The 25,288-nt window shown below is 46.3% G+C and overlaps 4 protein-coding genes across 4 annotated transcripts; 2 read left to right on the top strand and 2 right to left on the bottom strand.

Annotated features, from left to right (window-relative positions):
• Positions 1-467: 467 nt before the first annotated feature.
• Positions 468-1,793, bottom strand: LOC117835446 (zinc finger protein 1). The gene has a single exon (XM_034714791.2). It carries the CDS (start codon positions 1,646-1,648, stop codon positions 812-814), a length of 837 nt encoding a protein of 278 aa, XP_034570682.1. The 5' UTR covers positions 1,649-1,793; the 3' UTR covers positions 468-811.
• Positions 1,794-3,564: 1,771 nt separating this feature from the next.
• Positions 3,565-8,174, top strand: LOC117838221 (uncharacterized). The gene is made up of 4 exons (XM_034718165.2): positions 3,565-7,246; positions 7,330-7,395; positions 7,481-7,546; positions 7,636-8,174. The coding sequence occupies exons 1-4, from the start codon at positions 6,422-6,424 to the stop codon at positions 7,726-7,728; spliced, it is 1,050 nt and encodes a 349-aa protein (XP_034574056.1). The 5' UTR covers positions 3,565-6,421; the 3' UTR covers positions 7,729-8,174.
• A 507-nt stretch (positions 8,175-8,681) lies between these two features.
• On the bottom strand, positions 8,682-15,753 carry LOC117838220 (mitogen-activated protein kinase kinase kinase 5). Its single transcript, XM_034718164.2, has 11 exons — positions 15,058-15,753; positions 13,572-14,213; positions 13,397-13,484; positions 13,019-13,081; positions 12,766-12,929; positions 12,313-12,388; positions 11,627-11,686; positions 10,188-10,307; positions 9,631-9,864; positions 9,455-9,531; positions 8,682-9,361 (listed from the first exon to the last, which is right to left on the bottom strand). Exons 1-11 carry the CDS (start codon positions 15,597-15,599, stop codon positions 9,106-9,108), a joined length of 2,322 nt encoding a protein of 773 aa, XP_034574055.1. The 5' UTR covers positions 15,600-15,753; the 3' UTR covers positions 8,682-9,105.
• A 1,955-nt stretch (positions 15,754-17,708) lies between these two features.
• Positions 17,709-23,589, top strand: LOC117839094 (uncharacterized). The gene is made up of 6 exons (XM_034719345.2): positions 17,709-18,156; positions 20,130-20,241; positions 20,363-20,534; positions 21,119-21,181; positions 21,259-21,422; positions 23,277-23,589. Exons 1-6 carry the CDS (start codon positions 17,792-17,794, stop codon positions 23,397-23,399), a joined length of 999 nt encoding a protein of 332 aa, XP_034575236.1. The 5' UTR covers positions 17,709-17,791; the 3' UTR covers positions 23,400-23,589.
• The last annotated feature ends 1,699 nt before the right edge of the window (positions 23,590-25,288 follow it).

Genomic DNA, 25,288 nt, shown 5'->3' with positions numbered 1-25,288 from the left:
GAGTCGGCACGCACTTATCGGCACCGGCGGGCGGGGGGCCGGGGCGACGTCGCTGTCGGCGGCCGTTCCACCCGCTAGTGGGCGCCGTCCGTCGGCGTTCCCGAAGCCGCAACGGCCCCAGGGTTTGTTGTTCCCACTTGCGGCGGTCGTAGGGCGTCTCCGCGCCGTCCCGCAACCAGCAGGGCAAGTGGTGGGAGCTCGTGGAATCCAGGTCCGGATCAAGTTACCACCGGGATTCACGTCACTGAATACGTGAGGAGTAGTGGCCGAGCCGGCGAAAACTCTGCGAAAGGTAGAGGACGTTGCTTCAGAGAGGAGAAGCAGTCAGCGTGCTCCGTTTCTTCCTATGAAAGCAAGGGAAGGAGCCGGATGGATTGAGCTGGCAAGAGTAACAAGAGAACATGAATCGATCGACCTACTAAACTTCAACCAGACATGAAAGAAGAAAGTACTGCGGAGAAGGCACCTGATTCCAAAACCCTCAATCCATTTATACTATAAGTTTATGTTACAAAGCAATCACTAATTCACCAATCATCTCGATCTGTATGAGAATGGAGTATGAACTACGGTAGTATACTACTGACAGCTAAGGATACAGGTATTCTCTTCCAATTGGAGGAAGACACCTACGTATGGTATATGTGTGGCTATGTATGTATCTCTCACACTCTTTTTCTCTCTGTACAAGAGCTGTAACAACAAATCAAACAATAGTGCTGGCACCATACACGAATGAATGAACGAATAGTGTTCCACCGAACTCTGCAGCTAGACCAAAATCTTGGGAGGGATCAGATCCGGTTCTTCTTCACGCGGTCATCAGGAGGCGGGGCTTCTTGAAGGCGAGCGGGCTCTGCACCTCCTCGTCCTCCTCCCACATCTTGCCGGCCTTGCCGCACCGGAACACGAACTCCGGCACGGCCGGGAGGTTCAGATCGAACGCCCGGGCGGCGGAGCTGCCGTTGCCGGAGCTCCCCACCTCGGATGTCTCGGCGGCCGCCGCGGTGGCAAGGAGGTCGGTGGAGGCCGCGGCGCTCGCGCCACCGTCGTAGTGCTTCCTCTTGTGCCCGCCGAGCGCCTGCCCGGTGGGGAACTCCTTGTGGCAGATGGAGCACCTGTGGACTCTGCTCGAGGCCGCCGCCCCGTCGGAGGACGCGGCGGTGGATGACGTGGCCGGCTCGCGGACCTCGATCGGCGGCGGCGGGATGGCGGTGATTGGGGCGGGGGCCTCCACGACGGTCACTGCCGGGGAAGCCGCGGAAGCAGGTGGGGTCGGCAGCTTGACCCGGTGGCTGGTCTTGTGGCCCCCCAGCGCCTGGTAGGAGCTGAAGGACTTGCCGCAGACGGAGCACTTGAACTCCGCGGCGGCCGGCGCCGCGGCAGGGACGACAGGGGGCGGCGCCTGGACGCGGTGGTTGCCGCCGCGCGAGAGCATGAGGAGGCAGAGCGCGAGGTTCTCCTCCTCCGACCGCTGGCGGCGCGAGCGCTTCCTCTTGGCCCACCCCTGCGGCACGTGGGCGCCCTCGTCGCCGCTGGTGGCGGTGGCGCTGCTGCTCGTCGTCGTCGCTGCCGGCGCCAGCGCGGCGGCCTCCTCCTCGCGCTGCTTCTCCGGGATCACGGCGTGGAGGAGCTCCATGGAAGACATGGCAAGGAAAGCGTAGGCTTTTCTATGGAGTCCGGAGACGAGTTCTTGGCCGCTGCGACTTGTTCTCGCGGTGGCTGGCAGGCTGTGGAGTGGTGGTTGCTTGGGCGTCTCGCTCTTCGCTGTGGTGTGGTGTGAGTGGCGAGAGTGAAGCTGTGAGGAGGAGGTTTTAAAGCGGTGGCGGGTGTGCTGGGGCGTGGGAAGTTGCGTCGTAGGTGGGCGAAGTGAGGTGGTCGCCGGGGTGGGCGCGCACGCGGCACAGTGACAGGTGGGGCGCCGGGCGCGGTGGGGGCGGGGCGGCAGCGGGTGGGAAGCCGGTGGAGTGGCGGCGAAGGAGTGGGGTAGGGTGGGGTTGGGTTGGGCCTCGTCTCGCTCGGGTGGGTGGTGGAGTGGAGTGGAGGAGGCAGGCAAGGCAGGCGGGCAGGCGGCAACGAAAAAGTCGTGGTCAACGTGGAGGGGAAGACACGGGGAGGCGAGGAGGAGGAAGGAGGCGAAGCGGAAGCCGGGCAGCCCAACTTGCCCGCGCTGAGCTGAGCGGTGGTGGAACGAGAACGACGACTGGGTGCTAGTGCGACGGCACTGTGGTAGGAGAGTGTGGATGTGGGAGGAAGTGTGTGTGAGGACTGACCGAGGCGGCTGCGTCGTCGTGGATGGATGCGAGTGAGATGAGGTCGTCGTCGTCGGTTGCGGATGCATCTCGATGGATCCAGGCATACCCGACCCGATCTGACCAGTTAAGACGCAGATCATCTCGCCGATGAACGTGGCCAGGTGGGCTGACGAACCCCGGAGCGGATTAATGAGCAATTAACATTTAACAATGGTTTTTTTAAGCTTTCATAGTTCAAATAGAGTGAACACCGAGTAATCTCTAATCTGTCACGAACTTTGCTGGTGCCTTTTGTTGAACGGAAACTTTGCTGGAGCTTATACTATTACCCGTCTCCTTTGAATGTTAGTACGGCAAGGCAAGTAATTTCGTACTTTTCGTAGGAAAAACGAAGGTAACTTTTGTGTTTGAACGAGCGTCACGCTTATCTCAGAGCTTCGTTTGCTTCAGAGCCTGAGCCTCAAATGGTGTGCTAGTTTCTTTTGCTCCAGGTCAACAACAGTGCAAAATGAAAGCGAGCTAAGCGTTCGCTTATATAATAGTGTACGCCAGTAGTGGTGGAAGTGGACGAGACTGCGCAAGTGTGGAAGCATTTTAAAGCACATGCGTAATGAACATGCCAAGAATGAAATGGTCTTCGCCCCCTGTTCTCTGGCCTGGCGAGACGGTTCCATCTTCCAACAAGTCCAAACCAAACAGAACCTCCGACCCGGTAGCAAGTCAGACGGAGACCACGCGATGGGGGCCTGCGGCGGGTGCGTGCATGGAAGATTCCAGTTTCCAACAGACTGCTGCTGGTCACCTCTGAGGGGTCAATTAAAATAGCCCGTTGCCTATGAGCTTCCGTCGGCTGAAGTGGCATCACTTGCACGCGCGTGGATCTTCTGCACCAACTGGGTAGGCAAGCCGCGGCGCAGCTGCATCAACTGGGATGGCACTGGCACCAGCAGCTGATGCGCGCACTCCCACAGTCGGACGTCATACACGTAAGCAAGTGAAGAAATTACCGAGGGGGATGTTAAATTAAACCCAAGATTTTGCCTTCTCTTCAGAAAACCCCCCGAAGATTTTGCTTCCTTGGCGTTTTACGTGGCGTTTCCAGATTATCCTCCCCAACAGTATCTGTGCCTTTTGGAGAACATAACACGTGCTAACAATGGCAACTAAACATATGCGACTTTATCCTCGCGAAGCCACCTCATGTGGTCAATTAGAAGATTGCCACCACCACTAACAGATAAGCCTCTGCTATCACTCGATATGTCACGTTGCATACCACGCACCTAACACGCCGCGGATAAAAGTCGCATCCGGATTAGTAGCGGAGCAGCTAGGCAGGCAGCGGCAGGTTGGCACATGCGTGAGATAAAACAAGCCCTCGCTCCACACTCCACGGAACAGACCATCCCCCCATACGTCCCCGCAGACGCCACGCCAACGTACTACGGCTGCATCCAAGACCCGACGTCCCGCCCCGGCGCATTTGTTCGGCCGGCTGCCTGGCCGCGTCCCCGCGCGCGACCCTGATTAGCTGCCCGGCGCCGGCACAGGCGCGAGCGAGTCCTCCCCCTTGGTCCGTCCGCCCCTGGACCTTTTCCATCAAGGCGGGCGGCGGGCTTCGGTTCGGTGCAGCACGGCTCCGCGGCGTCGGCGTCAGCTTCCGTGCGAGGGCGGACGCCAGCGGGCGGGGGGCGATTCCATTGCCCCACGTGTTCCTCGCGCGTCTTTCTTTCTCCTCGCGGCCGGGTACGAACTACGAACGCACGCAAAGTACGTGGCCCCGCCTAATCGATCGAGCGATTGGATCGGTGGGACACTGGGAGGGAGGGAGAGAGCGGCCGGCGGCCTAACCACCTGCCTGCCTGCCGTGCCTTGGTTGTTTATCGTTGGGAGCTGGCTCTGGCTGGATTACTCACTACTCACTACACTGGAGTAGTAGTGGCTAGTGGCGCCAGCGCCCAGTGGCAGCTAGCAGCTAGCCACAGCAACAGCCGAGCGTTCCGTTCCGCCGGTCGGTCGCGGTGGTTGCGCGCGGGGCGACGTGTCGAGGCGTTGGATCTCACAGGCCGCGGGCGCGGGGGGTGGTGGCTCGCGGGTGCCCCACCGAGGCCGCGATGCAAATCTGAACGGGAATCTCGTGGTGGTTGCGCGGTTGGCGCTCGTGGCTGGTGATCTAGTTTTTGATGGAGAAGGCACCTGCCTACCTGGCCTGGCTGCCTATAAACGGGATTAGTAGCAGGAAAAGTCTGGGTTCGTTCGAGAGTACCAGCCTGCTCTTAAAGCACACCAGCACAGTCTGTACTTAGCTCCTTTTCTCTGTCCTGGAGGGTTCTCTTTCTTCCTCCTCTTGTTTTTTTTGGAACATTTTTTAGAGGAACTTTTTGGAACTAATTGAGTATATCGCATGGAAAGCAACCGACAACCTCAAATCTGGCCCACTATGTTCTTTTCTTCGCCGTCGGCCCAACAAGCCTGGACCAGATTCCTAAGAGGAAAAAAAATAATTTCACAAAGTAATGTATGATTTTTTTTTTGAAACAAAAGGAGGGACCGAAATGGGTGATTACCACTGTAATCATCTTTGCGTGATTACCTTTAATACCGATCCGGAAAGCTACAGACTACACTAGCTAGCTGGATAGCAAGTGTGTCGGCACCTGAGTGCTTCAGTATGTCCTAAAGGAACAACTAGAAACTTCTTCTTTTTTTCCCCTTCTTTTTCGTGGGATACTACTAGTTGTTTCAGTTCGGCTGTTTTAGTGACTGTTCTGTTTGGGGTTTTATTTCGTTGATCTCTAGTACTCATAACCTGGGAAATCAGAAGGGCCAGCAGTAATGTTGGTTGGGGCATTGGTACTAATGGAAAATCAGGAGCAAACAAAATATATGACAGCTACAGAATCTCCAGCATTGCAGTTTGCAAGACTGTCAACATGTATACGTGCTTCCAACGCCTAGGTCCAAAAAGATATAGAATTGTGCTCCTTGATGCAAGTCAAAAGAATTTAGCCAATGGAACGTCCAGGACAACATTTTCTTCTAATTTCAGAAAAAAAATAAAACACTGTACGATTATGTGCAATTGCAATTTAGGTTCAGCAGTTCATAATCGCAAACAAAAATATATTCTGTATCAATGATCTAACACAATGACGCGTTAGAATCTGTTTTTTTAGGGCGATTTGATCTGCAGGACAACTTGATCATACAGTATATATCAATGGTTGCCCTTCGGTTGGTTCGGTAATGCATTGTTGATTTAGAGCTCGCAAACTTTAGAGAGATCGAAGAGGCGCTTCCCGGCGGCCCGCTAGTCTATGTACTCCACAATAAAAAGTTTTAAAACTACACAAAAAATGGAGGTTTCGGTATACGTTGTGTGTAGGATTACCGGCCTGGCCGATACAAGTTCAAGGTTGGACGGCTCTGGCCAATCCTGGTTCTGATTTTGCAATTTGGACGCATGGACTTGCCATTCCTAGATGTTCCAAAACCAGATGGAGACAGCTATGGAGATCATGTCGAGCACAACTATATGGGCTTTGGAATGCTTCAGCGTCTGTGCTTACAGCTGACAGACCAATGATCACGCTGAAACACACACTCCCTCTGAATTTTTTTTGGGAAATAGAGTGACCAGCTCTGCATGTGCAGCTTAATATATGCGCATGTAAATGAGGCATCACAATCACCATGCAGCTGTCTCTATTTCCTTTTCAGTTTACTTGCCTCCACGATCTCTCCTCCTTTGGATTATTCTGACAAAAAACTTGCCCTGCGATTCAAACTGCCAGTTTGCACTCTCTCTTTTTTGGGTCAAACCGATCGTTCTTCAGGTTCACAAACAAGCCATTCCTGAATCAGAACCATTCCGCGTATCTTGACCACTACTCTCCCATCCTCAGACGACGAACATCTACGCGTGATTTTCTTGTCTGAAACTTGTTCGGATTTTTGTAAGCAGACTCTCTCCCCGAGTTGCACCTAGCCAGCTACCTGAGCTGTATCAGAAACTGTTAAGTTTTTGTCACAACGGCCATACAAATACTCACTGATCTCACGAGTCACGACATCCGGCCATCCACACCTACGTGCATTCAACCAAGACCAAGCCTCGATCAGTCACTCCTGCTCTCCCTGCTCAGTTGCACCTCGGTCCTCGCAGAATGTCGCAAGCCGAGCTCTCCACCTGGCTCGAGTCCCGAGACGCGCACTGGTGCTCGCAGTACCAGGCGGCGCCGGCACCGGACGAGGAGTCGGAGATCGTGGCGCAGTTCCTCGCGGCGCCGTACCCGTACCAGAACGACGACGGCGGCGAGGAGCAGGAGCAGAAGCGTCAGCACCATAAGCTGGGCGAGATCAGCGCCACCAGCTCCACGTACTGGCCTGATGAGCCCGGCCATGTCAGTGACCCCGGCACCGGGGCCTGCGACTACTGGCCTTCCAATGGCGACGCCAGCAACAGCAACAGCAGCGGAAGCGGAGCCTACTTTGATGGCAGCGGCTGCTGCTACTACTACCTCGCCGAGCCGGACGTGTCCCTCGGGATCAACACACGCACGGCGCTGCCGTGCGCGTCTTCCATCGACCTAAACCTCCTCGGCGACGGGGAGGAGGAGGGAGCCGCGAGCCTCGTCGACACGGTCCCTCCCAACCCTTCGCCCGCCGATCACTCTCATACGGCCAGCCACCGCAATGTAGGCGATGACAGCGCCGCAGCCCGAGCCGCGGTGTCGGCGCCGAAGCGGAAGGCTCAGGCCGGCAACGATGGCGGGGATCTTGGACGGCACAAGAAGAAGGAGAAGAAGACTGCATCCAAGGCGGCGCAGAAGTGCAGTCAGGAGAGTGCACAAAGCAAAGGCAGCTGCTCAGCCGACGAGTCCATGCCCAATTGCTCCGCGGTGAACCGCCGCTCGGGGGCTCACGGCGGCAATGTGAAAGCCCGGGCAGCGAAAGGGTCGGCGACCGATCCCCAGAGCCTCTACGCAAGGGTGAGTATGCTCAACAGTGCAGATTGATCATCACAGTGCCGTTCTAGTCTATTCTCAGTTATTGATTCCTGTTTTGAATGCAGAGGAGGAGGGAAAGGATCAATGAGAGGCTCAAGATTCTGCAGAAGCTGGTGCCCAATGGAACCAAAGTAATTGATAATCTTGCGCGCAATTCAGCGATGTCTAATTGGCAGTGCTGGAGTTCGCTAACTGTCATGAAACACATTTCTGCAGGTTGATATCAGCACAATGCTTGAGGAGGCAGTTCACTACGTCAGGTTCCTGCAGCAGCAGATCAAGGTAACCCAAGTAGACACGCTTTTGTTCTCTTTGCCATGCGCATTGGCTTGTTAGCAGTGTCTCACAAGATTACTTGTGTTCATGATCAGATGCTGAGCTCTGATGAGATGTGGATGTACGCACCGATCGCTTACAATGGCATGAGCTTAGGAATCGACTTGAGGATCTCCACTCCTCAGTGACCACGAGTTAAAACTCAGTTATTAAGCGCGATCTTTTGCAGACGATCTTTGTCACTGACGAAATTAGGTCTATTTTTTGACCTAGGGCTTGCCACTGCCTTGCAATAGGGCCATCGTTGTTTGTAAGATGCAATATTGATGTCAATTTCAGTCGTTTTCTTGGAGATATTTCTTTGGCTCCTCTTTACCAGATTATTTTTCACACTTCATCCTTCCACTACGTACATCAAGAGTTAACGAAATCCATAGAGGTGAAGACATGCAAGACGTGTGGCCATTTTTGTAATGATATCCTGTCAGGTACACTATTGTTGTAAAATTGATACAATCTTTTTTCCTCACCTAATTGGTGTTGACGCTGAATAATGGAGAAACGAATAATATCAGATTGCTGTAATAGAACATATCAGTCTTTGAAGAATAATGGAGCGTTCGGCAAGTTTTTATGCTGTATAACTTTTTAACATTACTAATTGGCAGCTTGGTATGTTGTTGCTTTTTGTAAGTAATGATTAGAGTTATCTCTGTTAGCCTCCAGGGCTCCAGGCTCGTACAGATCTCATCATGGATGCTGATTGCCACTCCTTACCCACTACTTACCTACGTCTGTTGAAATGAAACCTGCGTGATCAGTTAGCCTATAGCTTTCAAAGAAATACATCATATAAAATCAGTGGCGCCAGCACCCTTCGCTGTCATGTTCAATGCGCAAAAATGTTGCTTCACCTGGTAAGCAGTAGACACCAAATGGTGGTCAAGACATGGCAGCCACTGAATCAATTGCCATTGGATGAGTATTACCTCCTAGGTGACATTCCCAAGGGAATATAGCATATAAATCCTTTCGCTAACAGTCTAAAAACAATCTCCACTAAAAAACTAAAAAAGAACACACGAATGAACCCTTTCAACAACCAAATGAGCAGTCAGCCACGACGAAGAAATTCAATACGTGATATGCAACCTCGATCCCCTCTTGCTAGTTGACATATTATTGCTTGGCCCCAAAAAATCATCAACAATGATTACATCAAGTATGATCATTACACAACATCAACAACAACACATGCTACAACTACAAACCTAATGTACTATGTGTCGGCACAATCAGGACCATTAGTTTTACCTAGAGCTAGACCCTAATAAATATGTTACATGGGAAATGCAATCACTCCCCCCGAAACGAAACATTACAACATACTTCACAAGGCCCCTTCATTAGCAGAATTTCCCTGTGATCATACCGTGGCGATCTCCTTTACATGGAAAATACTTTACAAGGCCCAGAAAATCGTCAACTATGACTGGCAATACAAGGGTCAGACTGTTTACCGTGTGGCCCAGATATTGTGATAGGTGGCATGCTGTGCTTCAATGCTAAATCAAATTTATTGCTTCCTTCCCGTTAGGCTTTCGCAGAGGACTAGGCTGAGGGTATGCGACTGAAAAATGCATACCAGTTGGTGTATGGGTTGCAACGGAAAAATGCATACCATTTGGTGTATGGGTTGCAGAACCAGAACTGGAGGCTGAACTCAAAGGTGGAGGTGACAAGCTATTGGTTCCCAAGTGGGGTAGGGGTGTCGTCAATCGATAAGCCAATGACCCTGAAGACCGAGCACTGCTTGTTTCACTACCAGAATAAAGAATGCCAAGGGTTAACGATTGACAGTCTCAAATAACAACCTTTCATCAACAAACAGTGCAAGGAAACAGAAGTACTCACCCATTTGCATGCTTCCCTCTCACACATGAATCATTCTTCCAGGGTATTTTATCTCTTGCACCGCTGTGCCCAGTATCCTGTCATCAGCAAGCTTAATTATAGAAGTGCATAAAGCTTCAAAGTTGAAACTTTGGATATCGTGTGCATGTAGGAAGGAGAAAAGGGGGAAGGCTTACTGGGGATTTAATTGCTGCAAATGAGGGTGTAGAGCCATGTTGGTTGTAGGGTGTAGAGCCATGCTGGTTGTAGTGATTTGAACTTTGGATAAATGGGTGTTCAAGCAACTTGCTTGCTGTTGGTCTCTCAGCAGGGTTTCTCTTGAAGCAGCATCTAAGAAAATCCTTCCCTTCAGGTGACAGATTATCCGGAATCGGCGGGTCCGTGCGCAACACCTTAAACATTGCAGCAGGCTGTAGCACCACAAAACATATATAGTTCATGATTAAGAATCTCAAGACACCAAGTTATTATTCAGATAGCTGATGAAACCGCTCCCCATAAATGGAAACACTGAGTTATCTCACATGGCTATATTACTATTATGCAGGCAATCACACATGTACAAATTAAAAAATGCACTATTCGTTTCATACTCACAACTTTGATCAGGTCAAGGTAATATTTAAGACAAATTATTATCATTCATCAGATGAACCAAAGGTAAAGAAAGATGATCTACTCTGATTACATAAATCTAACTCAAAACACAGGGAAGCCTCCACAAACAACTTACCCCTTCAAGACCACTCCAAGGTGGCTTTCCTGTAAACATCTCAATTATCGTGCAACCAAGGCTCCAAATATCAACAGCAAGATCATACCCTGCACTTTTATCAAGCGTGGCCCGAACAACCTGCAATATAAAAATGTGCTAGTGTGACTACACATGATTACACCTCTAATTTGAAATAAGCAAGTAATCTATTCAAAACAAAATAAAATAATTCATAGATGTTTACAAGAGGTCATCACAGTATCTAATGTGAAAACTAAGATAAGTATCCACTCCACACATCAACACATAAATATACCCTACCTTGGGAAGGTTAAATGGTGATTTTTTATTACCATATTTCCCTAGTGTCCATTATTCTCATCAGATTGAAGGCACGTCTTTCTCTTTCTAACTCCTGCCCTACGATGGTTTAGGGTAAAGCAGTAGGTGATGTGTTCGAGCGCTTCTGCTGGCATGTTGTGTCAAAGTCAGAGGCAGGACAATGAGCTCCTCCTACAGCGATATAAGGTGTTTTCCCTTGATTCATAATTAAGCAAACATAGTCCATGCTAGGAAACCTTCCATCATAAGAATTCTCAGTCAGACTTTGAAAATGAAAAATATAGGTCCCCACTCCTGCTAGACCATCAGCTGGCAGCTCTTGCTGCAGTCCAGAAGGCCCGTCTCCCATTGCACCTTGTTCCAGGTTTTCTCTCCCCTCCCAGTGCCACGAGATCATAGGAAGGCCGTTCTCTCCCGGGAAAGTCAATTTGACTGTGCATGCATGCAGAGCTGTTAAGAGTGCTCCAGGCACTGGGCAGTGACTCAGCTTGGATCGTGTGGGCTTTGGGTAAAGTTTTTGCATTTAGCTTTGTTCACCCAGCATCTTTGTATTATTCTTCCCACTTTCAGGGAAATCAATTGCTAATTTTATTTACCTTTTATTCCAAATTCCAGCTAGTTATTAGAGTATCTGACAAGGACTCTTTGGTTTAGTACTTTAGCCTAGACAGTTAAAGGATCATACAAATTAACAGTGTGGACCCTTTTTCTTTTTCTTTTTTTTTGATTAACATGGTACTTTCTAGACCTATAAGAGAACGTGGCAGCTTCTTTTCATTTGCTTAACTAGGATGAAATTCTGGTGAAGACTGACTGTTTATATAAAATAGGCCTGCTAAGGTTCTCATTCACACGGGCAACTTAAGTCATTTAGTGTTGCGCCAACTTCCTGGTTCAGTTTCTTTATTCCCCTTCACATTAGACTTTCTAACAAGTACCGGTAGACTACTAGATTAACAAGTTCATTTTTTTTGGTTTGTGACAATTCATACTCTGAATAATGTATATGAAAATGAGTAGGCACATCACATGAGAATAATCAGCCTCATCGCAACCACGACTCCACGAGAGAGAAGAAAATGATGAAATTAACACGAAGAATAACCAGCTTGCACCTCAGGAGCCATCCAGTACGGGGTTCCCTTCAATGAAAGATTAGGAGCTGCAGTACTCAACTGAAAAGAGAAGAAAATGCAAGAAAGATCAACTATAAATACTGAGGGTAACTGATAATACATATGTCTACAGGACAAAAATGAATGCTATATTAATAAGGAGTTGCCCCACAGAAAGTAATGCAAAACATGGAAAACCATTCATACAGTAGATCATTCATTTGGACTTCATTTTTTAAAGTAGAAGCATTTATGTAAAATTGTATCGATCATTGTTGAAATGCATAGTAGACTTTGGATAATATATCTTTGATATCAGGTAGGATCTCGGACTCTGCAAATCGATCCTATAGTCCAATCCTATTTGAGCATCTCCAATGTGATTCAAGATCCTAATCATAGGTGGCTACTCCATATATGAAACATTCATGTTGAGCAGCATATGGTATGTATACAGCAATCATTATGTTCTCAGTTTCTCACGCGCCATTTAAGAGAGAGAAGCAGTTGATGGATGAACAAACTATTGTTGCCATGAAATGGATGAACATACTATTGTTATCTTGAATGCGGTAATGACAAATTTGATGTGAGTTTTCGCCAAATCAAATCCAGGGGTGTGCTGACTACTGGATAATTGTGTGTAATAGTGAATAACATAAACTATAGGTTAGCTTGGAACTCACATGCTTAGCCATTCCGAAATCAGCCAATTTCACTACACCATTAATATCCACTAACAAATTTGCCCCCTTGATATCCCTGCAAGAGCAAAACTATATTTACATACACAAGTACATTTTCAGCATGATGCAAGAACCCGATAAATGCAAAATTCAGCAATAGCATAGTCCAAAGAAGATAGGGTGCTTGCAGATTGGAAAATAAGAGGATACTTGCTAATAGACAAAGGTAGGGTGATGACAACCAGCCTCCAGAAGAATTTAGATAAAGCTTTTAGCTTAAGAAAACACAATAAAGTGAACAAACACTGAAACCAAAAGGGCAACAGAAGAATACTCTGCATGGATGTGTTGAAAAGTAAAGAGCTATTAATCTGTTAGGCTAAATTTAATTAGTAGGAAAAGTTGAGATATTGTTAGTTTAAAAATGTGAAAACAAGGAAATGGATAGGTTACCTATGCATTATCTTTTGGCTATGTAAGAAAGCAAGACCCTTGAGGATATGACGCGTGAAGTTACGGATGACTGATTCTGTCAGTGATCCACAATGTTGATGAACATACTTATGGATTGAACCAGGATGAACATATTCCAGGTATATGTAGAATCTCTCTTCAATCTGCAAGGGTTCAACAAATAACCATTACATATCACTGAAAACTATCACGGTAAATACTAATGCACTTAATGTGACAAAGGAGAACTTACAGTTTCACTGCCGTAGTACTGCACTATGTTTTCATGCTTGAATTGACTAAGAAACTTAATTTCCTGAAACAAATATGGGAGCCAGTCAACAAAAAAGTGTGTGCTAGCATAATCTTTATGCGGAAGAAGATAGTGCTGGGCACAACCAATTTAGCATTATTCAATAAAACTATTATCATTGGTTTGAACTTGAGAAGCATACAGTATGTAGGATAACAGGAGGTACAAAAGGAACGCAAAGAAAATATAAGCAGAGGCAAACTTATGTTACTTAAAACCCATGAAGCTATGCAAACAAATTTGGTACGGAACAATCATATAGATCGATTGTAATGATACCATTAGTGCAGAATAAATAGCAATGAAATAAGACCAAACCTGTTCTAATTGCTTCAGAGACTCAGCTGATTTAGCATCGTCTGGAATTATATTGACCTCTTTCATGGCACAAAGAGCACCAGTGTGCCTATATGTAGATGAAAGCGAATAACATTCAGAATCCAAAATGAAGCAATAAGCATGAATTCATGATGATAAAAATACAATGATGTACCTATTGGTGGCCTCATATACACATCCAAATGTGCCACTGCCTAGGAGTTTTCCTTTTTGCCATTGACCAGCCACTGATGGCGTCTCAACTTTTGGAACTACCTGGTGGCTGGCATTTGTCTGCTTTGGACTTACAGAAGCAGGAGGGAGAGGTAACGGGTGAAAACTGGCACTTCCATTGCCTTCAGGACGAGAAACATGGTTCTCCGGGAACAACTTTGGATGCATTGGTGATGGAGGTGCACTTGGATTTCTTGATCTTAAAACTGGACTTCTCAGTGGACTTGAGCGAGGAGAACGCTCCTGACCACCCGCAAATTTGTCAGGTGAGGCAGAAGGAGGTGAAGATCCCATCAGATCAGGAGACCAGAGAGACCGCGCTGACCATACATTGGTATCTTGGATGGATATTGCAGCAGATGAGAAGTCTACATTGCTCAATCTTCGGGGACTTTGCACAGGGCTCGAAAACCCACTGCTTGGTGCGCTTCTAGCAGGAATGTTCAATCTGAAGTTCAAAGTTTCATCTGAGTTCTTATCCTGGAACTTCTCTTTAAAAGCTTTTCTCCGTTGACCACAGGTAGTCCCATTTAATTGAAAGTCATTGTGCTCGTGAGTCTTTGGTAGAGTTTGGGCCACCACTCTATTATCATAGGCATATCACAATAAACATCAGGATCAACACAGCACTATTAAATTAGATTATTTCAACAGTAATTTGATGTAACAATCCTAAACTTGTTGAGTATTTCAGTTCAGCTTAGAAGCTTCACAGGAATCCACTTCAATCAAGTAAAATAATAGTGCAGCACTGAAACAACCTAAGTCGCTCATTTATTAAAATCCCATTCTAGCTACTTCTTTCCATCATGTTAATATCTAATCAAGTCACCAAGAGTTTAGAGAATCATTGTGTGCAATTTTGTGGAATGCTATATGCAGAAATCAATAGTGAAAGCATCACGTCCACATATCGTCACAACTCAAATACGTGCCAAAGTACACAAGAAATATAACTATATGGCGTATCATCCTAATACAACCAGACATCATGATCTCCAATAAACATGAGTTAGTAACATCCTACAAGGCTACAACTACTCAAGTTACTAAAAAAATCACAATCCAACTCTTATGTATAATATCTGAAATCTCCAGTCCCTGAACCCTGATATCCATATCATTAAATCACTGTATTCTACAGCAAAGGATACTATCCCTGATCTCTAAACCCATAGGCACCCCCAAAAGTGTTCTTATTCACTGCAAGATAGCCTGTCCTACTAAGTGTTTGGTATCTCACTGATGCCACAGTATCTTTTTTGAAATGTGCAGATTGCTAGTACTCATAATTCATAAACTGGCTCTGGAATCCTCAAGCTGTAAGGGTGACACCCTTGCTCGCTTCATGATCAAGCACACTAATTAATTTAGGGGTGAATTTGGCTAGCAAGGATCAAACATACTAAAAGCTATGAATGAATCACCTCCGTGTGAGCAACGGCGGCATCCTTTCACTCCCAGTCTCTAAGACTCCGGGCGCCTCCGCTGCAGGCAAGTTCCACTCCCCGTCGAGCACCCTCGTCGTCGGCGACGGAAGCGGCCTCCCGGGCCCGCGGCACGAGGACTCCCCCTCGCCTGGCAGGGGCAGCGGATGCGCCAGCATCACGGGCGTCGATGACGATCTCGCCGGCGCCACCTCCATGTTACTCGGGGACCTCGAGATCGGCGTCGAGCTCACGGTCGCAAGCCCGAACCCCGCCGCAGCGTCCCTCCTCGCCGGGGAGTCCACGCCGATCGCGGCGACCCCGACATCGAGGTCGTCAACGACGTAGCGCATCCGCCGCGCCCTGCTCAGTCGCGGCTGCGGTTCGCCGCGACCCCCGCCTCCATCGCCGCGGGAGCTGGGGCCGCTGCCCCCGCCGCCGATGAGGCGGGAGGTGGAGGCGCGCGCGGGGGACGCGGGCGTGGATGCTGAGGAGGAGTGGGAGGAGCGGGAGGGGGAAGAGGAGCGCTTCCACCAGCGCATCGGGACGTGGGGGGCTTATGGGGAGAAGAGCGAAACCCTAGTGATCATGAAGTGGCGGAAATGGCGTCGCTGGGGGAGGGGATCGCTGGGAGGGGAGACGACGACCTCCCCCCCGCCATTTGGGCTTTTTTAGTTTCTCACAGGGGGGTCTCGGGAGTCGGGGTTGGTTGGTTTTGTTTTTCTGGGAGAGCGGCTCCGCCTAGTGGCTATCGGGGGCCACGCGGCTTTGGGGCAAAGAAGTCCAGCGAGTCAATGCCCCTCTGATGCACACACATCACGTAGTGCACTGTACACGGCTTCCTTCCCGTTTCCTTTTCGCTTGCAGCTTTTTCCATCAACCTTCCTCTTTGCGGACTTTGCTAGCCACGTTCAAATATCTTTGCTTAATTTTAAGATGATTTTTGCTACTTTATGTGGTAACCATCCCGAATAATGATGTAGAGTCTAGAGATTATAAACTAATAGCATGTCATCTTGACTTTTAAGGTTTTGGATCAAGGCTCTTCTAATATCATTGATATTACCTGATTACCAAAACCATCAACCAAAACCATCAACCATGAAAGCAGAAAACTATAAACATGATAATATCATCTATACATACAATACTCATGTTATGTATATACTAGTCAATCAAATCCATTTTTTTCTTAACATATTCCTTATTGGCTTATCAATTCAGAGTATTGTGTAAGACTATTTTCAATATTTCACCGCATCATGTAGTGTTATCTAAATGCTAAACAATCGGCCACATATTGTTTATGTATTTATTCATGCTAAACAACCATTTAAATGAGTTTAATGAATATTAAATGGGGTAAATAACTGATTAACTTACGCGTATAGCAACTAATATATGTGCGCCATCATCGTGATATAGTATTTCCTTTATTTTCCTTTTTTACTTACGTCTATGGGATACACTGTATAACAAGAAGGGAGACGTGAATTAATGTTTAAGTGAAAGCATATGGAAGAAAATAGCATGTCTTTGGATTTTTTTTATGTGATGGTGGTATGAGTAATTTAGAAACAAACATTAGGGGTATTTTGGGCCAATATTTATAGTGGAAATTGGAAGTGGACACTAAAGGTATTTTGGGTTATTTTTTAAATAACAAAGGTCAGTAATCCAGAGACATCCTATATCCGTGACTAGCGTGTGTCAATTGTGATTAGATCACACAATATTGATGCTAGGTGGTTTACTTTTACCATGAGAACATTTATTAATTATATCATTTTCTAGCATGTTTCATGAAGAGTAACATGAAAATTATAAGATAAAATCCGATTTGTAATACTGCCTCCGTCCCAAATTATAGGTTGTTTTGGTTTTTCTATAAAATGAAACGGAGGGATTAGTATTATGTCTTATAACACAGTATAGGCACACAATAGAATTGATCTTACTTTTACGTAGTTATTACCATAATCTTCTTATTCAACACACGTACGGTAAGTTATGCACGAGTACTACTTGGATAGGAACTTTGAACTAATCATTTTGATAATATCAATTAATGCCATGCAATAATCCATCCAATAGGTACAAATAAGATTAACTTCATTTGAACATATCTTGGATGCGCAACGTCATGCTAGCTCTTGGGGATGCACCGGCAACCTCATCGCTAAGATAAGACAATGGATGCGCTACTTTTGGTGAGCTAGGTGGCATTGAGTTTTAGATCCGTCCTTCACTTGACTACCTAGCGCTATCTATCTATGTATCTCTCTATCTATCCTTAACGTATAGTGTACTAAAAAAGGACGTCATCAAAAACTCATTATATGACCGATCTTAAAAAAAAGGAGCGATGGCCATGAGTTCCGAAAACCATCTTGTTACTAAAGACTAGATCGTCATGAATTATTTCACGGCTACATACATATCAAGTGAAGTTATTCGCGGAACCTAGTGCACATACCATATCATGTAAGTCATACTTGCTACCAGTTCAAGGCCATACTACTCTTCCACTTCCATCCTCCGGTTAACTTGACAATTCCGGGGATAAGGAGAGGGAAAAAGGCAAGAAACCCTCTCGCAGGGCACGTGAGTGACGGCGTATTTGGGCGGCCCAACGCCCCCAAGCCGCCTCATTTCAGCCCACGCAAACCAAACCAGGCGAAACCCCGGCACCCGTGCGCCAGCCAGCCACAGACCTCAAACCGACCGGGCGGCGATGGTGTCGGACTCGGAGCTGGTGGAGCGGCTGCAGGAGGTGCTGCGGTCGTCGGACCTCAACACCACGACCACCGCCGCCCTGCGCCGCCGCCTCGAGGAGGAGTTCGGCACCGACCTCTCCCACAAGAAGGCCTTCATCCGGGAGCAGGTCGACCTCTACCTCGCCGAGGTCGCCGCCAAGGCCGAGCCGGAGGAGCCCAAGGAGGAGGAGCCCGAGGAGGCAGCGGTGCCCAAGGAGGAGGAGCCGGAGCCGGAGACGGAGGAGGGCGAGGGGGAGGAGGAGGAGGGCGAGGGGGAGGAGGACGAAGACGAGGAGGAGGAAGACGAGGATGGGGATAGCGGCGGCGCCCGGAAGAAGCAGCGGTAAGGGGCTTTTGCTCTCCGTTTCTCCCCTTGCATTTGCTGCTATGTATAGGGTTCTGTGGAAGCTTCGTCCGGGCGAATCGTGAGGGAATGTGCCGGCACCGTGCGTTTGTGGTGTTTTTTCGATGCGAATAGCGATGGGGATTCCGGATTCGAGGTTCCAGCTCGGCATTCCTTACCGGAGTTCTGGATTGCACTGTAGGAAATGACTCTTTGATTACCATTGGTGGTGTGATTTTGGCCCGAATGTGGAGTGTTGTAAGATTTTGCATGCCTTTGGTATTACTTGATTACAGCACGAAGCTGGTGCGTTTCCTGCAAATTTAGTGCAACCTCTCAGCTGTTTTATGGTGATTTCTGCTTTGTTTGGCTTGTTCCTTTTCATCCAAATCCGTTGTCTGAATGCCGAAAGAAGCATCTGTCATTGCATCTTTTGGGGTTTGCAGCTTCCATCGCCTAGTTAGGATGGTTTAGATATGATTATGTTTGTGTGAGGTTGATGCATTAGTGAGTACAGTTCGGTGAATTTCTGTATTCTGCTGTGATATTAGTTGCACCTCCCACCTTCCATGGATATGTTTTTATGTCTAATATTCTGTTGAGCCAAAATCTATAAATGTTCCTAATCTCTGCTTGCTAGCACAACATCCTCATATGCTGTGGCCATTTTACTCCTTCACTTTGCGCCCTCTGCTTAATCCATTGACATCTTAAAGTTCATCGCCACACTCTTTCTGCACTGGATAGTGTATTCTCCCCTATAAGGACTGGGGATGTCATGTGTGGCACTTAACCTATGCTAGGCACAAGAAGAGCTGCGAAAGCCACTGCATCTTCAGCGGGTCCGGTCCAGAGTTAATTTAGCTAAAGTCTAGATTGAGATAATTTAACCATAGTATCTTATTGCTGGTTAGTTCGAAAATTATTTCTATATGTAGCCCTAGTTGAATTGGAAGTTATCCCTAAATGGCATTATATAGGCCAGCCAAGCTGTATGGATTAATCAAGCAAGAATAGCAATTTATCATCCCAGTCTCCTTCTCAGCCCCACCTTGGTGATGCGGTAGCTGACCATGACTCAGCAGTGCGGATAAGGTCCAGGGCAATGCCCAAAACCATGCCTCAGTTAGCCCTTGTGATCCCTTCCACAAATAAATCCCAACATGATATGAAGTGTGAAATATTAGCTACTTGTTGTGCTGTTGCTTGGTTATTTGGAAAGATGATATGAAAAAAAAAATCTCTCGACTACGGGGGGAGGCTCCCCCGGGGCTTTGTTCTAAGAAGGTCCCGTGCTTCGAACCCAGGTCAGGATGGGACTTTCGACGACACCCGGAGTTCAACGCTCTAACCGGTGCACCGTGAGAATCTTGGCTGAAAGATGATATGAGTTATGGAGTGTCATATCTGTTCCTTTTACTACATTGAAAGGTTGCACTGGTGTTCATTAGTTCCACAGATTCAACAAAATGCCATTTCCATTTAGGATGGCATATCGTGTTTGTATTTTTAAAGTTCATTAACAGGATAGATCATCAGTGACTCTCATTTATACCAGTTAGCTTTGATTTGACTCTCATTTTTTATTTCTTTTGTCCACTATGTTCTTGGATAACTTGGGATCATAGCATAGTTCTTATATACACAGGAATATGGTGGATGTTATCAGTGCTACTGCTCCCTTGACAGATTATTCTTGGGCTTTGGCTACCTGAAGCTTTTGTCAATTAGCCCATACCATTATTCTTTCTGTTAGTTACTCTGGAACTTTAGTCTTATGACTTGAGATTAAGAAACCAACTTCTTATTATCACGGCATGCAAATTCGTGTCATATTTCTGGCGGTTTTAACTGTTAAACATGTTTTACCAGCTCTGTTACACATGTGCACAGCTTTTCTTATTGGTACTTCTGGTTCTCTGTGGATAACCACATTGTGTTAAATATGCCTATCATTTTCTCAATGTTCTTAGATCGGATAAAGGTAATGGTGGCAAGAAAAGGGGTGGTGGCTTTACAAAATTATGCAGTCTTTCCCCGGCACTTCAAGAGTTTGTTGGCGCCTCTGAGTTAGCCAGGACAGAGGTGACACTATTAACTTAATTCTGTCTCTATATCTATCTTTCAAGGGATGAATGGTAGATCAATTGATCGTGAAAAGGATATTATTATTGAGTTCTTTCTTGATGTGCTTGTTTGCTTTCAGGTTGTCAAGAAGCTTTGGGCATATATTCGAGAACATAATCTACAAGACCAAAGCAATAAGAGGAAGATTTTACCTGATGAGAGATTGAGGAAGATCTTCAATGTCAATTCCATTGATATGTTCCAAATGAATAAAGCTTTGACCAAGCATATCTGGCCATTGAATTCTGAGGGTACTAATCCTTCTCACACTAAGTTCTATGTGTACCAGCCAAGAAGTTTTGAACCAGTGCAATTACCGGTGTTTTCCCTCTCCAAGGATAGAGCTAGTAGAGTTTGCTGTGCATTGGTAAAAGGAAAATAACATAGCCAAAGATGCAGGAAGGAAAATCAAGGACGAGGATTGAATATTGAGACCAAAGATGTTCACATCTAGGATGAAAATGCAACGAAAGCTGAACTTTGATAGTTAATTGAAACCTTTAAGAACTCTATGTTGATACTTAAATTCATATGTTTGTGTTCCTTACTGTAGTTTGTTTTGGCTAGTATCAGTGTGTGACTGTGTGTACTTAATTGATCCCTGTCCATCGGAAACTTTAATGTAAGCTTATGTCTGATTTATTTACCAGATTTGCTAATTGCTTTAGTTAGGCATAGTGCCATTTATCATGTTTGCACAAGAGGAAAATGATGACCTCCATGTTCCATGCCCCATAGTTAGATTATTTTGTTAGCTGTTTTAGTTAACCTATATCTTGTTTATTAACCTTCCCAATTCTAGCACCAAAGTACTTATTTGAGTATGACTTGCCAGGTCCTGTCTCTCCTGACAGATCAACACCCAAAGAGAAGCCACAAAAGAGAGACAGGAATGAAGGTTAGAAATATTTGCTTGTCTTCATCCAATCATGAGTTTCTGTTCTCATAAACCTATTGCTGAAATACCATTTGCAGGAAAGAAGCAAAAGGGTGGCTCCTCAGGGGCTGGATCTGGTCTACTTGTGCCCCTTCAGCTTTCCAATGATTTAGTGAAATTTATTGGCACCGGTGAGAGTATGTTATCACGATCAGATGTTGTGAAGAGAATGTGGGAATACATAAAAGAGAACAACCTGCAGGTAAATTTCTTTCCCTGGATACAGCGTTGCTGTTTGTATTATCATTGTGGAATTGCTTGGTCTTCCAGATACTGATTGATATAGAGTGTTTCAGTTGTTTTGTGAGCTTTAACGCTTGTTTTATGCTTGAATACACATACCATCTGAGCTGTTGCTTGAATATGGAGTGTTTGAACTCATGGATTTTTGTTAACAATGAGTGATATTGGCTGCTAAGGCTAACAGTATTTCTTACAGCATAAGCATCTAGTGCCCTATTACCCTGGTCGAGATCGCTTGCAATTATCATCTATATTCTGTTGTATTCTTCACTTGGCAACGCATCAAAGCCATCTCAGCAGATGTTCTAGTGTGGCTAATATTCAAGATGCAAAAATAGTAGGCTGTATGCCTATCCACTATGGGTAATACGCGAGTTCCAAATTGCAGCAGTAATAACCAGCAAATTACTGACAATAACTGCGTAAGCAACTGAGAATCAGATTGATTGCCACGAATACAAACATTTTGGTGGTGTTGTAGCTATAGAGGTACAGGCTTGTACATATAGAGGTACAGGCGGATGGCCCTTGGCCATAACCATAACGCTACAGACTAGGAGTAGCGCCTAAAGAATAGGTCCTATACAAAGATCATGTACATGCATGTTTACAAACTGGAAAACAAATCCCTATGGATACTGGGAGAAAATTCTAGGGAATTTTGACACGTTTTTCTTGTTTTCAACTCTATTTTCTACTATTTATGTTGGACTTTGTGAAAGTTGTTGAAATTTTGGAAGAAAATAAGAGAACAGAATGTGACTGGGATTGGAACTGTTGTCAGATGTCTCCTGGCTTCCAGCCAAAGGATGGGGAAGTTGTTGAAAATAGTTTTTCATAACCCTGATTGCAGTAGTTCCGGTGTAAGTTCCATTGGCTACTCTATGGTTGCTCTTCTGCAGCTTCAGACCCAGTGTCGTTTTTAGACATTCAAAGAAATGGTTTAATAACTCGGATGACTGATGCATGATTGGTCTAGGTAGAGGAATTCGCCTTTCTAGATGTGCTGTGAGCTTGTCTTTTCAAATAGTTGCTAAATAGCCAAACCATAGTACATTGGTGTACTTAGCATGCCTAATGATTCAAGAATGTGAACTTGTCATATACATTTTGCTGCCACCTCTTTCAGTCAACGAACAGCAGCTCAGTAGCATCACAAGAACCAAATGTTAGGTAGTAACATTGCAATTGTGTTGTGCCGGTAAATAATATCTGGGGTGTTTCTCTGCAAAATATATATAGATGGGTAGGATGTGCACTAAAATATTTTGCCCCCCCACCTCCCCCAACACATATTCTGATCTAGCTTCTCATTCTGGTATACCATAGATAAACAACTTTGTCATGCCTGTTCTTGTGTTAACTAGTCCACCCATAAAAAAGAAAAGGGGTAATCTCAATGGTAATAGTATATTCCATAATTTCCATTTCTCTCTCTTTTGGTTGTTACTTTCCAGCCCAACCAATTTCAGTCTTACTGGTGCTATTGAGCTCCATTTCCCCTTCATTCAATACTAAGCATTTCAAAAGTGGTGCTACTTTGTGAAAAATCATGACACTGATTGAGTTGAACAATCTGGGCCTGAAATTTTCCGGTTCCTTTCTTTTATAGTTCAGCCTTTGTTCATGTATTTGCATGTTCCTCGGAGTTATTTAGAATCTATAATCATTGAGATTGGTCCTGCGGAGGTGGTAGTAGTAAGGAAGACAGAACTAGCCCTATCCATTACCCTTTCCTATCTTGTGCTTATTCATTTAAACAATAGCAAATATGTTTTTAATTGCTTTACTCCTTTTGTTTCTTTGGTGGAAGGATCCTTCTGACCGGAGGAAAATAATCTGCGATGAGAAGCTGAAGGACCTATTGCAAGTTGAATCATTCAACGGCTTCACAGTTTCGAAGCTGCTTGCCCCGCATTTTACCAAGACGAAGTAGCAACCTGCCATCCAGATCTGCTAAAACCCAAAAGTCTGGGTGATTTTGTTTTGCAGAATGTGTAATCATGGAACAGTTAGGAGCTATGTGAGCGATGTGGAATTTTAACTTGTGGGAGTTGTTGGCACTTTTCGAACAATACTGGTAGTAGGTTCCTCAATGTCTAATGAAGTTATCAACAGTTGACTAACCGTTTCACTCTCCGAAAATCTAGGGGCATAAATCTATGCGTGTGGCTTCTAGTGCGTTCTTTCTGAGTTTATGGCCCTCCATTTTATGCTCAGGGTTGAGGATGCGGTTGCTTGGTCTCCTCAAATGGCCCTAGTGCTCATGGCGCCGTAAAGGCAAATGGGAGCACAAGCGCTTGTCTCTTAGGATTGCAGGGGTTTCCACTTTTCAGTGAATCTTTCATCCTTTTAGCTCCTGATATGGATAAAGTTTGTAGCAGTAGTGCATCCGCTTTTGCTGTATCTTCTCACTGACTTGGTACTGGCTGCTTTGCTCCTCCATTTGTTTTGGGGACACAGGTGTATGGGTCACCTAGACTTCATCTGTTTCATCATGTGGGTGGTGGCATTTCAGACTGCATGAAGGATGCAAGGACTCGTAACATGATTTGCGCCGTTTTCACCTACTGATACCATCCATCGCAGTGGTTCGGATTCTTCATTTGATTCTGATCGGATTCTGAGAATTTATGGTATCAAGGGGTGCGCATTGAACGAGCAGAATGTGAATCCGATAAGGTCGGAGTCTGTTCTGTTTTAGCTGTTTGGTTGTGCGTCGGGGTCTTTGGTCATTGTCGCAGTCAGGTGGTAGTTTGATGGGGTCCGTCCATGTGGAGTGGGGTCACTGGACCAAACTGGAGCGTCCTGGTGCCCGTGTGCGAACGCATCTCCGATATTTCATGACCCATTCATATTATTCTCTTGATCGGATTCCTTCATAAACTGTCGTGAAACTGACATGAACGGCGAGTTTGTAGGGAGGAAGAAAAGAAGTGGAACCTGCAGCTTCTCAGCATGCATTTTTTCTGGTGTTTTGGGTAAAGCGACGGCCCAATTTTCTCGTTCTCAAGAGAGAACCTATGGTCCCTGGGAAACGCGAGGAATAGAACCTATGGTCCCTAGGAAACGCGAGGAATAGAGGCAGCAAAGCACAGCGACGTCTCAGTCGAGGCGTACAGGATTCTAGCGTGCGTCGCGTTGCGTCGGCATCCGTCGCAAAGATTGGGCCAGATTCCAACCAACTGGAGCTGGGCGTGAATCATATTTGCAGAGGGAAAAGAAGGGAGAAAGATCTGGTGAGAGATCGCCAAAGATTGGTGGCGAGTGCCGTGTCCGTGTGGCCCGTGCACCCGTCCCTGTCGCCCAGATGGCCTCCGGATTCGCCCCCATCGTTTGCTTCCGGTAAAATTCAGTGGACGACGAACTCAAATGTTCCAGATTCTCAGTCTCCGCTGTCTGCTCCACTAAACTTTCTTCCTTCTGGCTCCAAACGAAGACGGGTATACCGGATACCTGGCTGTCGTCAAACTTGTTCAATGTTCAGTTATGCTACTCAGATTCAGAAGAGACTAAAAAATTCAAATATTCGTTAGTATATGCTTGAAGTCTGTCCATATGATTTCCAAACAAAATTCAAGCGACCAGTATTTCGATAGCGTAAATTCATGCGTAACACTTCCATACAAGAATGAGTACTGGTGGTGCCCAATTTTGATTATCTGAATTACACAGGGACCAGTGTGGTTTACATGCCTTTTTAACAAGAGGTGACTTTGGGCCAACTACTGCACAAGAGTCTCAAAAATATCATGGACCAGACAGGAAGGAGGAGAGGTCAAAGCCGACATCTTTAGGCAGAAAGATAAGGATAAAGCGCAGCTC

The sequence above is a fragment of the Setaria viridis genome, chromosome 9 (genome assembly GCF_005286985.2).
Source record: "Setaria viridis chromosome 9, Setaria_viridis_v4.0, whole genome shotgun sequence".
In the NCBI taxonomy this organism is placed as follows: Eukaryota; Viridiplantae; Streptophyta; class Magnoliopsida; order Poales; family Poaceae; genus Setaria; species Setaria viridis.
The sequence above is the reverse complement of the archived record's forward strand: the minus strand, read 5'-3'. Positions and strand labels throughout refer to the sequence as shown.